This window comes from Hyalella azteca, unplaced genomic scaffold (assembly GCF_000764305.2).
Source record: "Hyalella azteca isolate HAZT.00-mixed unplaced genomic scaffold, Hazt_2.0.2 contig13542, whole genome shotgun sequence".
NCBI lineage: Eukaryota > Metazoa > Arthropoda > Malacostraca > Amphipoda > Hyalellidae > Hyalella > Hyalella azteca.
The window spans coordinates 125,885-139,937 of NW_025943460.1; the positions used below are offsets into that span (position 1 = coordinate 125,885).

At 41.5% G+C, this 14,053-nt stretch overlaps 1 protein-coding gene across 2 annotated transcripts; it reads left to right on the forward strand.

Annotated features, from left to right (window-relative positions):
• The first annotated feature begins 1,152 nt into the window (after nt 1-1,152).
• LOC108682239 (m7GpppX diphosphatase) lies at nt 1,153-6,659 on the forward strand. 2 transcript variants are annotated; one of them, XM_018171368.2, is made up of 6 exons: nt 1,153-1,685; nt 3,254-3,380; nt 3,946-4,091; nt 4,525-4,752; nt 5,050-5,167; nt 5,453-6,659. In XM_018171368.2, the coding sequence occupies exons 1-6, from the start codon at nt 1,353-1,355 to the stop codon at nt 6,097-6,099; spliced, it is 1,599 nt and encodes a 532-aa protein (XP_018026857.1). In that variant the 5' UTR covers nt 1,153-1,352; the 3' UTR covers nt 6,100-6,659. The 2 variants fall into 2 exon arrangements, with proteins under 2 accessions (XP_018026857.1, XP_018026858.1); XM_018171369.2 differs by having other exon boundaries at nt 4,528-4,752.
• Nucleotides 6,660-14,053: the final 7,394 nt, after the last annotated feature.

The window sequence follows — 14,053 nt, forward strand, 5'->3', positions numbered from 1 at the left end:
TTACCTACTTTCAATATTACCTACTTTATTCAAGACAAGGCATTGTTTGATGTTCGTTTGAACGAGGAACGAACGAGCGAAGGTGACCATGTGACGTACGTCAGTTATCGGCGGGACCAATACTGAATTACTGATAGTGGAAGATAGGCAGTGTTGCAACGACAATCGAGGTCTTCAAATCGATTACGCGTTTGCCTCTGTGTAACTGTGTTACAACGAGCATATCAGTTGAAACCGATGGGTATAGTTTGAAAAATATTGAAGAGAAAAACATTGAATTGATACAATTGTTTATTGACACCTTTTAATAACTTTCTCAGTACCTGAAGCTGCATGCAGTCTGTAAAATTAATTTCAATGGTATTCGGAATTTTTTAGCTAAGAAATATACAGGGGTTGGACAAAATACGGGAAACACCTGACATTTTGATATCGTAACTTTTAAACATGTTATAAACAAAGAAAAAGAAACATAATTGTACGCTTTATTGTTTGTTATTGCTGCTAATTGATATTTTATCCTTGCACACATAACTTTATTAATTTTTGCGTCTATAACCTAACATATATATATGTGGCAAACCTCTCTGACTTTCAAAGAGGCAAATTGCTGCATCCGAAACAATTACAAAGGATACTAAGACTTTTATCAGGAAAGGTATCAGTTTACACGTGTTGTCCGTTCGCTAGTCGTTGTTTTTTGAGTTGATGTGTTGATTTTGGTTATAAGCAATGGTTTCAAATACTGTTTTGCCCTTCTTATTCCTAAAAATATGCGCATCTTTCCGTCAATCAAACTTTCTATAAATCACCGTCAAGCCTCGCTTCAAGCGTCAAACGGTTTCCTACACGGTCAATCACGCTTGATCAAGCTGGCGATGCTTGACTGTTTAGGGGCTCCTTTGAATTTAAATCTAAAAAAGTATTTTCTTGAATAAGTGGTTGATTTAATTTTTTTTTCTTTATAAACCCCGCTAGTTTTTTGTGTTTTTACTTAAAAATGTAAATTGAGGTTGTGTGTGTAAGCACTGCTCATAATAAAATTTTGTGTTACTATGTTACCTTTGACTATTTGATTTATTTGTAACCTGTAACCCAATCTTTCAGACCTTAGAATAATTTTATTCACAATATTAAGAATTCTTGGTTAGTTTTGAAATTTGTGAGTCAATGCTGGCAAAATTTTTTGATTCAAGAACATTTTACCACCTCACTGTCCTCTGGACACTCGTACGTCATCCGTCTAGTCTAGCAGCTGCAGGCTTCAGAGAAGGTACACCCACACTAGCTGCTGATAAGACCAGACCTCCGTTCACTGGCAAGACTACACGCCTACGTATTGCAATTCACTGATGGCCCGAGTTGAGGAGCCTGGACATCCGCGGGATGAGGAGCCTGGACACTCGAACGGTCAGGAGCCTGGACACCCGCACGTTGAGGAGCCTGAACACCCTAACGGTGAGCAGAATGCACACACGCACGTTGCGAGTCCAGTAATCTCATGCAAGATCAGTCCAAGTCTGCACACTCAGCAATCCGATGTTCAGGCTTCGTCACAGAGAGATGTCCAATTTACCGACATTTCCAAGTTCCAAATAATGAAGGTTCTGCGTCACAGCGACTACTCCGTCCAACTATTGGCCCAACATGTCGCCTTGCCTGGCAAGGCCGTGATCACTTTGAAGGTTAGTCTTGTTATATGAGTGTCAATTCTCAATTTTTACATGGTATTGACCATGATTTGCACCATAGTAAACCCTCATTACATTGTGTTCTATTACATGGTATTTTAATCAAAGTTTGTATATGATGAACCTATTCAGTAACATAATGTTTTATCTCAGTTGAAAGTTTATTCAAGCTGTATATATGTCGGGAATTTCCCGTCATGTCTAATTTCTCTTATCAGGGTTGAGAACCAACTTTGTTACAATTGGTCATAAACGCATTCTACCTCTAGATTTGCTCACGGATATTCCATCTGTTCATGATAATTGCCACTGCTCAATATTTTCAAGCATTGGTGATGCTCACGAGTTGTCAGATGTCACGCGACTATACGTAAAACATAAGATTGATGTTATCTGTGTAAAATGTTATCATTTTTACGTACTGATCCGCATTGAATGAGGAATTTAACGCTTTAACTTGTCAAGGGATAAAACACAAACCTTCTGTAATTTAGTCCAGGATATCACATCTAAATTGACTGCTTGTGGATGGACACGGAACCAAGAAGATTGCTTCATTTTGCTCTGTATTGAAATTGAAGTCGAATCTATATGTATATACAGTACTCCCGTCACTCCTTTTGCAGCAGGGGCACAGCAACAATTGCAACAACAATTCCCATATGATTTCAGAGGTTGAGATGACCATAATGCACAACTATTGAGTGATGTAAAATTTATTTAATCAGCCGTTATTTTGGGTCCGGATCGGACAGCTCCGTGGTCTAGCCCCGGACCGGTTTAATGCTTTGTTGAATTGGTAATGACAATCAGCAAAGTTTATTCATTTGTTCTCTTCAAAGAGAATTTTTGGCACATTTTTTATGAAATTGTTCCTATCAGAGTTCATCAAATTGATCAGCTATCATTTTAGATGATGGTGGACCGTCAGAGCATTTGCTCAGATGTGACATCGAGTTTGCATTAAACCTGATAATAAAAAGAGCTCTTCGGGCATGTCACATTCCTGGAGGGGAGCTTCTGACGTGTGTCTATGATGGTCAGAAGTGCTTTGGGATTTTGTGTTCCTTTGGGCATTGTTCCTGAGCGCCCCACCACTGAGCTCGCGGTGCCTGAATTTTCGTGTTGTGGAGTTAAGTCGTCATGTAGGCAGAATTCTTTGTATTTCCCTTTTCTGTCTCTCGTGTGGGCACCGATGTCTCGTGTAGACGACCTCTTGTACGAGTGTCTATACGTTTATGTTGCTGTTCGCCTGTCCCTTCGTCTCTTTGAGATGCTTAGCGCTGCTTATTTCTTCCCGGTTATTACGGACCGACCACAGGAGACCTTATGTGCCTTGTGGATGATTAACGGTTTCTGATTTCGGAAACTTTCGCTTATTTAGACCTACTACCTCATTGGTGATGTACTTCTTGACTTTCGGTGCAAGATAGCTTAAAAGCTGAAGCGCTGGTAAACACGTGGCCAATAAACTAAGTAACTTGGACATGTTACCGAGCAAATATTTATAAGAATAATTTGCAAGCAATTTATTTGTATTGAAATGCATCATGCTACTTCAGAAGGCGCGTTTTGATGTTGACGAGCGGAGGCTGCAGGAGGTGATCTCTAGCAGCCGCTGCCTGACGGAGCTGCTGCGCAACGACGTCTTCAGCCACCACACCGCCCACCTGCCGCCCCACCTCAACAGTGAGCAGCACACTAGTCCGTAGTGAGCAGTGAGCAGCACATAGACCATACTGAGCAGTGAGCAGCACATAGACCATACTGAGCAGTGAGCAGCACACTAGTCCGTAGTGAGCAGTGAGCAGCACATAGACCATACTGAGCAGTGAGCAGCACATAGACCATACTGAGCAGTGAGTAACACCATAGACCTTACGGATAGGGTGAGCTAATCCATCTCACCTAAAGCACTCCTTCCCTGTATGTACGGCCACTCACACCCAGCGCCCCTACCCTCACACCACACAGTCTCCACCTCTGCCACCTTATCACATGCTGCATTTATGCTTCGGCATCACTTTAATAATACGAGCAGATAGCACGATAACCCTGGTTAGTAGATGTCGCCTCAGAAGCAAGTTTAATGTGCAATAATAATGCGTTAGAGAAGCACTAAACTGTTACAGAATCAGAGCATTATGGAAAACAATAAAAACACGTTTACAGCGTGTTTAAATTAAATAAAAATCCTTTATTTGCTTCGCATTTTGGCGGACTATTCTTTTAAATTTTTCCCTCAAATTCACAGAGGTGGAAGTGACCATCAAATATCCGGTAGCGGAAGCTGCGTTCACAACTTTCGACGCCGGTCGCTTGGTTGCGGTGAGTGAGACGGCGGAGCTCTACGCGTCCCACTCCGCGGCCTACATCAGGAGTCGGAGAAAGTTTCACAAGGTTTGTAGCTGCAATTTGTTGACGCTGCTGCTGTTCAAACCGTAGACTTTTCGTCAGAAATCTACGGAGAGAGTCTGTGAACGTAGACTTTTCTCAGAAAAGTCGAGCGCACTTTGAGATTCGAAGGCATACTGCCAGCCATGGACGATGATGGGAGCATGGCTTGGGCATTGCAAACTTGCTTCTGCATGCCCACAACGCTTGTGGTCACAAGGCTATATGTGTGCATTGCATGGATTTATAGGGGCGAACTCTTGTAAGATAATTAAGTCTTGCCCACAGTCGACTATCAATTTTATCGCATGACCGAGTGAGCCGTTGCTTCTGTGTTCAGTTTGCGTCTTGATTACACTTTAAAATTTACTGCGTATTGGCTACATGTTGACCCCAGCTCGGCGTGTCTCAAGTTACTAATGATAACGGTTGCGTCTAGCAGTGGATTTACAACATCCTGGACGACAAATGCGAAGCAGATCGCGTCATCCTGCGTGACTCCGACCCCCTGAATGGCTTCGTGCTGCTGTCAGACATGAAGTGGACGGGGGAGAAGCTGAGCGACCTCTTCTGCCAGGCCATCGTCAACCGCAGGGACTTGGCCAGCCTCAGGGACCTGACGAGGGACTGCCTGCCGCTCCTCTACAACATCCGCGACAAGGGCACGGTGAATATTGTGCTGATTGTTAGGCGCTTCTGAGCAAGTTTAGGCATTGTTTGATACCGCTTATAGTGTGGAGAGTTGTTATGCCAATAAGGTTTCAGGTGCGGAGCCATGGGTCAGCTGGTACATAGGAAGCTATGACCGCTTTATTAATGTGATATCAAATCAACATGGCATGGCAATGGAAGGTTTGGGATTCACCTGCTAATCAACCGTTGGTTATCATTTTATTATTAAATTGAAATGAATGACATAAATGTTCCTTGAATCGTTTCTCGTTGCATGGACTGGTCCACACAGATGGCTATTGAGGAGAAGTACGGCGTGAAGGCGAACCAGCTGCGCGTGTACCTGCACTACCTGCCTTCCTTCTACCACCTACACGTGCACTTCGCCTCCATCAACTCCTGCCATGAAGGTCGGCTGAGTGTGAGAAATTTAGGCTGTGCCGCAATGACCTATTGCATCATAACTGCTGTGTTCTAACTCAGGAGAACTGCTTCATGACCTGCTAGGAAAGTTTTCATACCTTCGTATCTCCTCAAGAAACTAATGCGATGTAATATAGAATTTTTCTGCACTCTAGTTTTTGATTCAGGAGCTGAGATTTTTTGCAATATTTACAATTAAAGGGGCTTCTCACATTCAATAGGTTATAGATCACGAATAATAATGTTCTACTAAATTTGTTTATCGTTGACAGGCATGGAGTACGGCAAGGTACACCCGCTGGACATGGTAATCAATAACCTGGAAATTAAATCTGATTACTACAGTAAAGTGACTCTCACATTAGTAGGCAACGATAGTCACCCGCACCCTCTGCTGCGTAGGGATGAAATGAACGGTGAAGCCTTCATGCCAGTCTGCGGGAAGAGGAAGCGAGAAACTGAAGACCCGCCTCTACTTGACTTGCCTCATTCCAGCGGGTCTCCTAGAGACCAGGGTCCGCCCACGAAGTTGGCCCGAAGATCCCCGAAAAACCCGATGCTGCCGACGTTTCCGAACGGCCCAGGGGCGGCCACCTCGCCTGGGCAGATATTCGATTCGATACCCGCGTGCATTACAGGCGTTCCGTCCGCCGCGGCGTCGCATGCGGCTGGAGAGGCGCCGGGAACGAGCGCTGCAACGCAGGCCCAAGCAGCCGTGGATAAAGGGAATGCGAGGACTCGAACTGGCGCTCGTGGACCTAATAGAGAAGAATCTATTTCTAATGCGGATCCACGATCTCTCGCGCCTAAAAGAAGAAGAACTCGGAAGAATGCCAGAAGAACACGGAAGAAGGTCAAACGAACACGGAGGAATGCCAGAGCTAAGAACAAGGAACAATCGAATAATCGAGATGGCTGAGTGTTCCGCAGTGCAGGATGCGTCCCAGGCTGTCCCAACTGTCACGTCCCTAATAGGAAGACTAGGAAGAAGCTGCTCTTCAGCTAAGCCTGAATTGTTCATGTGATGCTGAGGAAAATATTACCTTTCGGGAACTGTTATTTCGTGAGATTCTAACTGAAGGCAATATTCTCAATCATATAATCGAAATGGTTGTCCGAGTGGTCTAGTTGCAGCCGTTGATTACGCTGCGTCAATACTTGAAAAAAAAAAAAAACATTTAATAATAATTGTAATAGATGTAACAGAATCTTTCAAAGTTTATTGCGGTCTCGAACTCGCAACTCACTGCTCCGATTTTGCTGTGCTTGACCGCCCATAGTTCTTGCAGATTTGACAAGAACTGTCACTGGTAGATGGGATCGAACCCATAGCACAATGTATGAATATGATATAACGTGATGATGATATGGAAAAATAGATTATTTTTTTAGTCTCTTGATTAGTAACAACTCTTATAAATTCTGTGCTGTAATAGCATGAGAATATTATGTTCTTTTATTTTACGGTGATTAATTAATTCTGGGTGGTTCAAGCTATTATTATTATTATTATTATTATTATTATTATTATTATTATTATTATTATTATTATTATTATTATTATCCTTACAATAAACTCGTGTCTATGTTTGTTCATAATACGTGCTCGTGCTCGTGACCGCAGGACTTTCGCAACGACAGGACCTGTGAGTAACCTGAAGCAAGTTCATTTGGCGAGGCATTTATTTTTTGTAATGAATTATCCTGATTACCAGTTTATGTATGTCTACAATTATACGCCCGCAGCTTTTGATTTGTATGATTGTCATTCGTTGAGACGATAGTGGTCGCGATAAAGAGCATCGTTGCGATGCCTCAACTTGCATTCTACTCGATATACAAGGGCGATCCCCCAATGTTACGATGCGATTGTTCGCTTGCTATTTTATCTGAAACAACTGTAGAGGATCTTGCCACAAGACTACTTTTACCAAAATTTCAGCGAATGAACTAGTTCCTACCTTCAACCTAACCTCGGGATGGTACCATACGTGTATCACAAAATATATATCATTTATTATATACGATGTCCAATTGATGAGCATGTTGCTTACTAATTGCACCTACATTCACTTATGTTAACAAAACGCATTTGTGCAACGATAGAATGTCCATGGATGAATAGCTAAATTGATAAAATGTGTCAATGATGAAATGTGTCAATGACGAAAATAATGTCTCGTCAAACATTTCTCGAATAAACATGAAAAAACAAACATTTCCCCAAGAGCAGCGTGGGATCTGGAGTGAATATGAGTGTACTACAATTTTTTTATCTCCCTTCTACCTTTTTTGCTCCCTATTTGCCCTCGGGTTTTACACCAGTTTCCGTCATATTTCACATATAATTTACAAGCGGATAATTATAAAAAATTAGTCGGGTCGCTCTATTAACATAAATGTAAAAAAATATCTGCAATGTTATTTAAAACATTAAATGAATTAGAAATTAAATGAACAACCTGTTCAAGGTTATATATACCAATATAATGAAGCCCGTTTCTTTATTTTACATTCATGAGACATTTCTTTGTAGAGAAACGAATAAATAACGGTTGTCAGTTGATGATTCCTTTACCTATATTACATTATTTTGACTTTGCACTTTTAACCTTTTTCTCCTCTCTAACTACCATCAACAGTGCATATTAAGATTTTTAGTTAGAATTACGACATTAAGCAAACCATTCTTCTCACCTTCAGTAAGCTGCATATCACTGTGCTAAACTCTTCGAATATTCAGCTATCTTCTTCTTGTCTTTAACATATTTTCAGATTTTTAACGATAATCACTTGTTCCTCTATGCCCGTTAAAAATATGTATTGATTTCCGCTTACAACTCAAAAATTTCTGTCTCGGCGATTGAAATTAAATGTCCCGAAATTCTCGAAATTCTCTGCGCAAAATTTTTTAAATTGTAAATTAAAAGAAGATTTTAGTAATTCTTTCAAGAACGGAGTAAGCCGCAGCAAAAAAAAAAACGAAAATTGCTGAACTACCCTTTAAATTTGTTGGAACTATTTACCCATTTATAAATGTCTACGTTTTTAAGTTAAAGTGATTTAATATAATTTTAAGCATTTCACTTATAGTTCCTAGCGGAACAATGGAGTTATTTCACGTGCTATAGTCAGAGTGACTCGAAGCGATCGATACCAGCAGAAACAACCGTTACTGAGGCTTTAGTGGAGCGCGTGTGAGCTGAGAGTTAGAATCCTCCAATATATGCTGCCATAGGATGTCATTTTGGCGGCCCTCCCTACCAGCACACATATATTTGTACGATTCCTTGGGACCAATAGCATCCACTGGTGTTTCACCCACCATTAAAGCCTGGGCAGTGGTGTCGAAATACCCCTTTTTTGGCTTTCGATCTACCTCCAGATAAAGAGTTCGAAATTTACCAGGGTTCGCCGGTAGGCCCCCGCTTCTTAGCACGCTCAAAACAGCATCAACTGTGTTCTGCAGAGTGCAGACCCCCTGGTTTAGAACAGCAGGCCATTAGGTCATCAAGAAATGCCAGTATATGGAGACTCTTTCGCCCTTTACACAGACCCCAGTCGGGTAATAACAAAGTTGAACAACTGAGGGCTAAGAGGATATCCATGCTCTACACCCCTCATGTGCCGGACCTGGTAATCATCCTGGTAACCAGACATGATTATGTGCCGAATGGAGGGTGGGCACCCCTTCTCGGCCATAGCGCGCTCATAACATAACATAACATAACATAACAGTGATCTCGGTGCTGCAGTGTAGGCCTGATGTGGCCTGTCGCCGATTCTTTTTCTTGTCGTGCCTTGTTCACAGAAGATCTAAAATCGTGTCATTTGACCGGATCTTTTCACGACTGACGAGAGTTTGTCCCTGCACCCTCAGTAGGGTGCAGGGACACACTATCGAATGCATTAGCCAGGTCCAGGAAAGCCTGGTGCACTGCAGAATTGTGCGTTTGTGAATGGTATATGACTGCGTCAATGATGGCAAGATTCATTTGACACCCTACCAAGGGTACAAAAGCCTCTTGCCGTTCTATCAGAGGGCATTCCCGCGCCATACTGATGGCAAGAATCTTACGCTTAAATTTGCTTCCGGTTTACTTGAAAATAGAAAAAAAACATGCTACAGTTTTCAGTTGTGTAAAATATTTTAACGAGTTGCCGGACAATTTTAAAAGAGATTGTTCCAAATTCGGTTCAAAAACTAAATTCCGTGATTTCATACGTACCAAGTATTAATTTGATGATAGTGATAATTCAAGTTTCATTGCTGTGACATGTTTTTTAGTATTATCTTGTTGCAGTCAGTGTAATGTTGATTTTTCCTATATTAAATTAATTTTTTAGTGGCCTTATGTCTGAAGTTTTATAGGTAGCCAATATAATAGTTAATTTCTTAACATTGCTTTTTTTCTTATCGCTAAAAGAAGTCCGTATCATTATCGAAATATAGTTTTATTTTTATTTTTATTAACGTTAAAAATTGACTTAGAAACTCTGCATAAAATAAATATAATTCTGTATTTTAACCATTGATTTGAATAGGTAAAAGAATTAAATGAAGCAAATCTATCACAAATGTCGCGTGCAAATTGCTATACCATTATTAGAGCCATTCATGGGAACTTCCTTTTTCGTATTACTTCCTTATTTGGGCACCTTCATGAAACATCATTATTTATGCACGCTTCCTTATTTACACAGCTGTGATTCACGTCCCGGTTGACATCAGCTACCCAGTCGAAATCCAAATTCCGTTCAGGGGCGCCGAAGGCTCGCTATAGCCGCCTTACAGGTAAATTAGACGCCAATCGGCCGCCTATAATATTCGGCAACTAATTAGGAGCCGTTTTCGGGAGTCACATGCCCTAGGAGCCGAATCTGCACAAGACAGCCGAAATAAGCGGCTAAACAGACTGTCCCATGCACGCTCACCCTGCTCGGTAGCTGACATGAGTTCTTATAGCGCGAGCGTGACTTGCCCCTGATTCAGAAACCCAGACGATGCGAGAGTAGAAGCACGACCTTCTACAAGCGTGCGTTTCAACACTGATGCATTGCGTGTACGTCAACGTGTGGGTGTTACATTTTCTATAATACGCTTGACCCGCATACTGTGCGTTCATGTCAAAACGCTTGCGATACGTTTCCGTGAACACGCTAGTGTTACGCTTGTACGAACTCCCTTGCGATATGTGCACATGAACACGCGTGCAATTAAGGGGTGAAGGGGGAGAGAAAGGGAGGAAAGGGGGAGGTGATGATGGGAGAAGGAGAGGGAAGGAGATGAGAAATAGAGATGAGGGGATGAGGTTGGGGGAGGAGATGAGGGCAATAAGCGAAGAGGGACTGAGGGGCAGAGGGAGCTTTCAGAATTGAAGAAAAACTTCCAGGGGGAACTTAAGACGAGGGTAACACCTAATAACTTATTGATATTGTATTTATCATCACATGTCACGCCACATGCCACGCCGCGTGCCACGCCACATGCCGCGCAACATTCCACGCCACGCGTCACGCAATACACGTCAAGATGCGTGTATTGCGTGTGTTCACCAAAACAACAACGTTTCAGAGGCAGCGGTACCAAAATAATCCCCTTAATTTATGCTCTCTATTGAGGAGTGGGGTTTACCAACTACCCAGCTTGAGACTATGCTGGGCAGTGAGAGGTAGTTCGGACTTCGGAGACTGATATTTGGCTGCAGTGGTATACAGTTCTTCGTCTCGTACGGACGTTGGTTGTGGACCATCTCTTGTGTAACTAATATTATCGTGTATATGCTCCTGTTCATATTCTTAGGGTGCTAATTTTTAAATCAACATGTCAACTGGATCGATTTGTATAAGCGAATGTTTATCATTGCCTACGAGGCTACACAACACTCGATTGCCTGGCCAGGATTCATCAGTATAGTCTCACCACTGGGCGATCCAGCTGAACACGATGGAACAGGTTGCAAAGCGTATTCGTAAGTTGGTTGCTCTTGTTCCGTTACTGTCTAGTCTTTTTCGTTTTATCATCAGGTTCATGATTGAGTTACATGCTAGTATAAGGATAAACTGGGATATTTATGAAGAACTACAAATTATTCGACGATAGATTCATGAAATTTTCACCGAGCTCAGCAATATTGGAATGGTCACTGAATTAGAAGTTGGAATGGTCACTTCTCCATTCTATTGTGTGGTCTTTCTTTCATCAATGGACGCAGGATTTTGAGGCCCCTGCAGAACTGATTGCTCGATAGAAATTTAATGTGACCAAAGTTACATAAAACTATATGGCAAATAATTCAACGATTATTTTAAACATAACGTTCGTTCGGCAGGATACCTAGCTGGATGGAATAGGAGAAATTGGCTTGACCTGCAGTACTTGGAATCAGTTATCTTGACGTAACGATATCCACGCCATGTCAAAATAGTTACTAGTTGCAAACGTCTATGCATGGAAATTGAGCCTTTGATAGACTGTTCTCTGATCATAAAAGTAAGTGAGTAGTACTATACTGAACAGATATAGCGTACAGAGATTAAATTTCCCCCCATATAATGGGGGAAGGGAGGGGGCATTTTTCAACGCAATTTTTAGATTCGGCCGTGTCTGTTCCGAAGGTATCAGGCGAGGCGCCAAATACGCTCGCCCCGCATTGGCCCAATGGTTGTCAGGGAATAGACCGGATTCTAATCAGCTGCTAATCTCCTTCGTACAACCAGAACCTAAAGCGGACATGGAGCCGCTAATTTACGTCCCTGACAGGAATAAAAATTTTGATTGGGTAGGTTGCGCCAATAAAAGCGCTGTATCACGCTGAGTCCTTCAGTCTAGAGCAGATAACATAAGTGGATGTACTCGTTCCCAACTTCTCATCCAATGAATTGTGAACCGTATATCTCTATAATAAGTACTCGATAAATCGTTATTCGGTGCCTCATTGTTCCGTAATCACTATCACCTTGAATTATTACCGGACTCATCCTCAGGTCTCGTGATACCTGTTCTAATCTCACTAACTACTTATACGTGAGGTTTGTAATAGAAAACCATTATCTCGCTCAAAAAAAAGTCTCGTCTCAACATGCAGGAAACGTTGATCTGAGATGTGGTCCATGAGAGAGGTACGGCTATCGTAATTGTCATTTTCCTCCATTAAACCGAACTTGGTTACTCTTTCCTGCCTACTTGGCTGCTTTTTTCTCAATTTGGCTGTTCTTGATTGCTCTTTTATCAGCGATATTTGGTTATTCTTGGTTGCTCATGTTCACTCCGTCCAACTTCATTGCTCTTCTTTTCTCAATCGAATTTAGTCAAGTGGGCTGCTGTATACTCCAAGCGGGTTGATGGTACCCTTTTCGATCGCAATCCAAAATTGACATCCTCTTAAATACTTCAAGTGCTCAAATTCTGCTAAAGTTCTGGACCGTATAAATATCTGCAAACAGCAATCGGCCTTTAATTCCATCAATACTAGGCAAGCCCATTTCGTACCGAACACAGCATCCCAAGCTTCTGCTTGCTCGCTTACTATCTTTCCCATAGCAGATCTCTCGCATTCTTATGATAAATACCATATCCTGCCATTAATCGCTCAAAAACTCTCAACCATCCCCGAATTCCAACTTCAGACAAATCTATGTTCAATATTATAATATCGAGTCACTTATCTGTTCTCATGAGTGCATACGTGAACGCATATGTACACATATGTTATTCAAGGACAAATAAGTTCAACACATGTTCATTCTATTCATATGTCCTTGAATCAGGCGCCGCTCCTGCGCTCTGCATTTAGCGCGCCATCTGTCTTCTGCTACTTTTCAATCTCTGCAATCATCCTATTACAGAACAAAAATCTCCAAATTCAATCAAAAATATTCAGTTAGGAAGAAATTGTATACAAAAATAATTATTTGATTTATTAATTAACCTTAATTTTTTCATTGAGATTTGATTGATTAAACAATCAACAATTAATATATTGAGCAAATATATTATGCAATGATGCAAATGACAACCACAAGATTGACGAGGTTGAGCTGGCGAGAGCAAAATAACAATTGAACTAACAGGTACGGATGGAAGCAACATGAAAATGATTCGGACAATAACACGTTGAAGAAAAACGAAACCAAATAACTAGAGTGGATTCGAGATTATATTAATGAGCGCAAGACGAAAATTTGATGGAAGATGATGTGGATGAGACAGAAAGCGAATTGAAGAAAAAAGGTGATGACAGGACTAGTGACACATGCTAAATAAGCAGGGAAGATGCTGATATGGCTAAGAGCAACATCAGAATATGAAGGAGAAAATGGTGACGTGGCTCTAGAGCAACACTAGAATTAACTAAAAAAGATGTGGTTGAGAGTAACACTAGAATTAAATAAAGAAGATGATGATGTGGATGAGAGCAAAGCTTGAATTGAATAAAGACGATGACGAGTGGATAAGAGTAACACTTGAATTCAATAGAGCAGGTGATGATGTGTATTATTGAATAAAAAAAGATTAATAGAATATTGAATAAAGAAGATGATGATGTGGATGAGAGCAACACTAGAATAAATGGAGAAGACAATGTGGATGAGATCAACACTAGAATTAAATGGGGAAGATGGTGTGCATGAGAGCAGTACTGAAATTTGAAGAAGAAAAACAGTAAATGCTGACGATTGGCCTTGCAAGAGACGAGGCTCAAGATCAACAAAACTGAGAATTGGAGATCGAATGGAAAACTCTTTGGGCACTTGAGCAATTTCCCCGCAATGAAGAGCTGGAAAAAAGAGCAAGTCTTAGAGGGAGAGCTCGTGGAGTGGAGATATATCGACTCGCAGTTAAGAGCAGGCCAGCCATGGGAGACGCCACG

Bases quoted from the DNA above. Each gene is read 5' to 3' on its own strand.
- LOC108682239 (XM_018171368.2), top strand. From the start codon at position 1,353: ATGGCCCGAGTTGAGGAGCCTGGACATCCGCGGGATGAGGAGCCTGGA. The intron at 1,686-3,253 runs GTTAGTCTTGTT...ATGCTACTTCAG, and splicing joins AGGCCGTGATCACTTTGAAG to AAGGCGCGTTTTGATGTTGA. The intron at 4,753-5,049 runs GTGAATATTGTG...TGGTCCACACAG, and splicing joins ACATCCGCGACAAGGGCACG to ATGGCTATTGAGGAGAAGTA.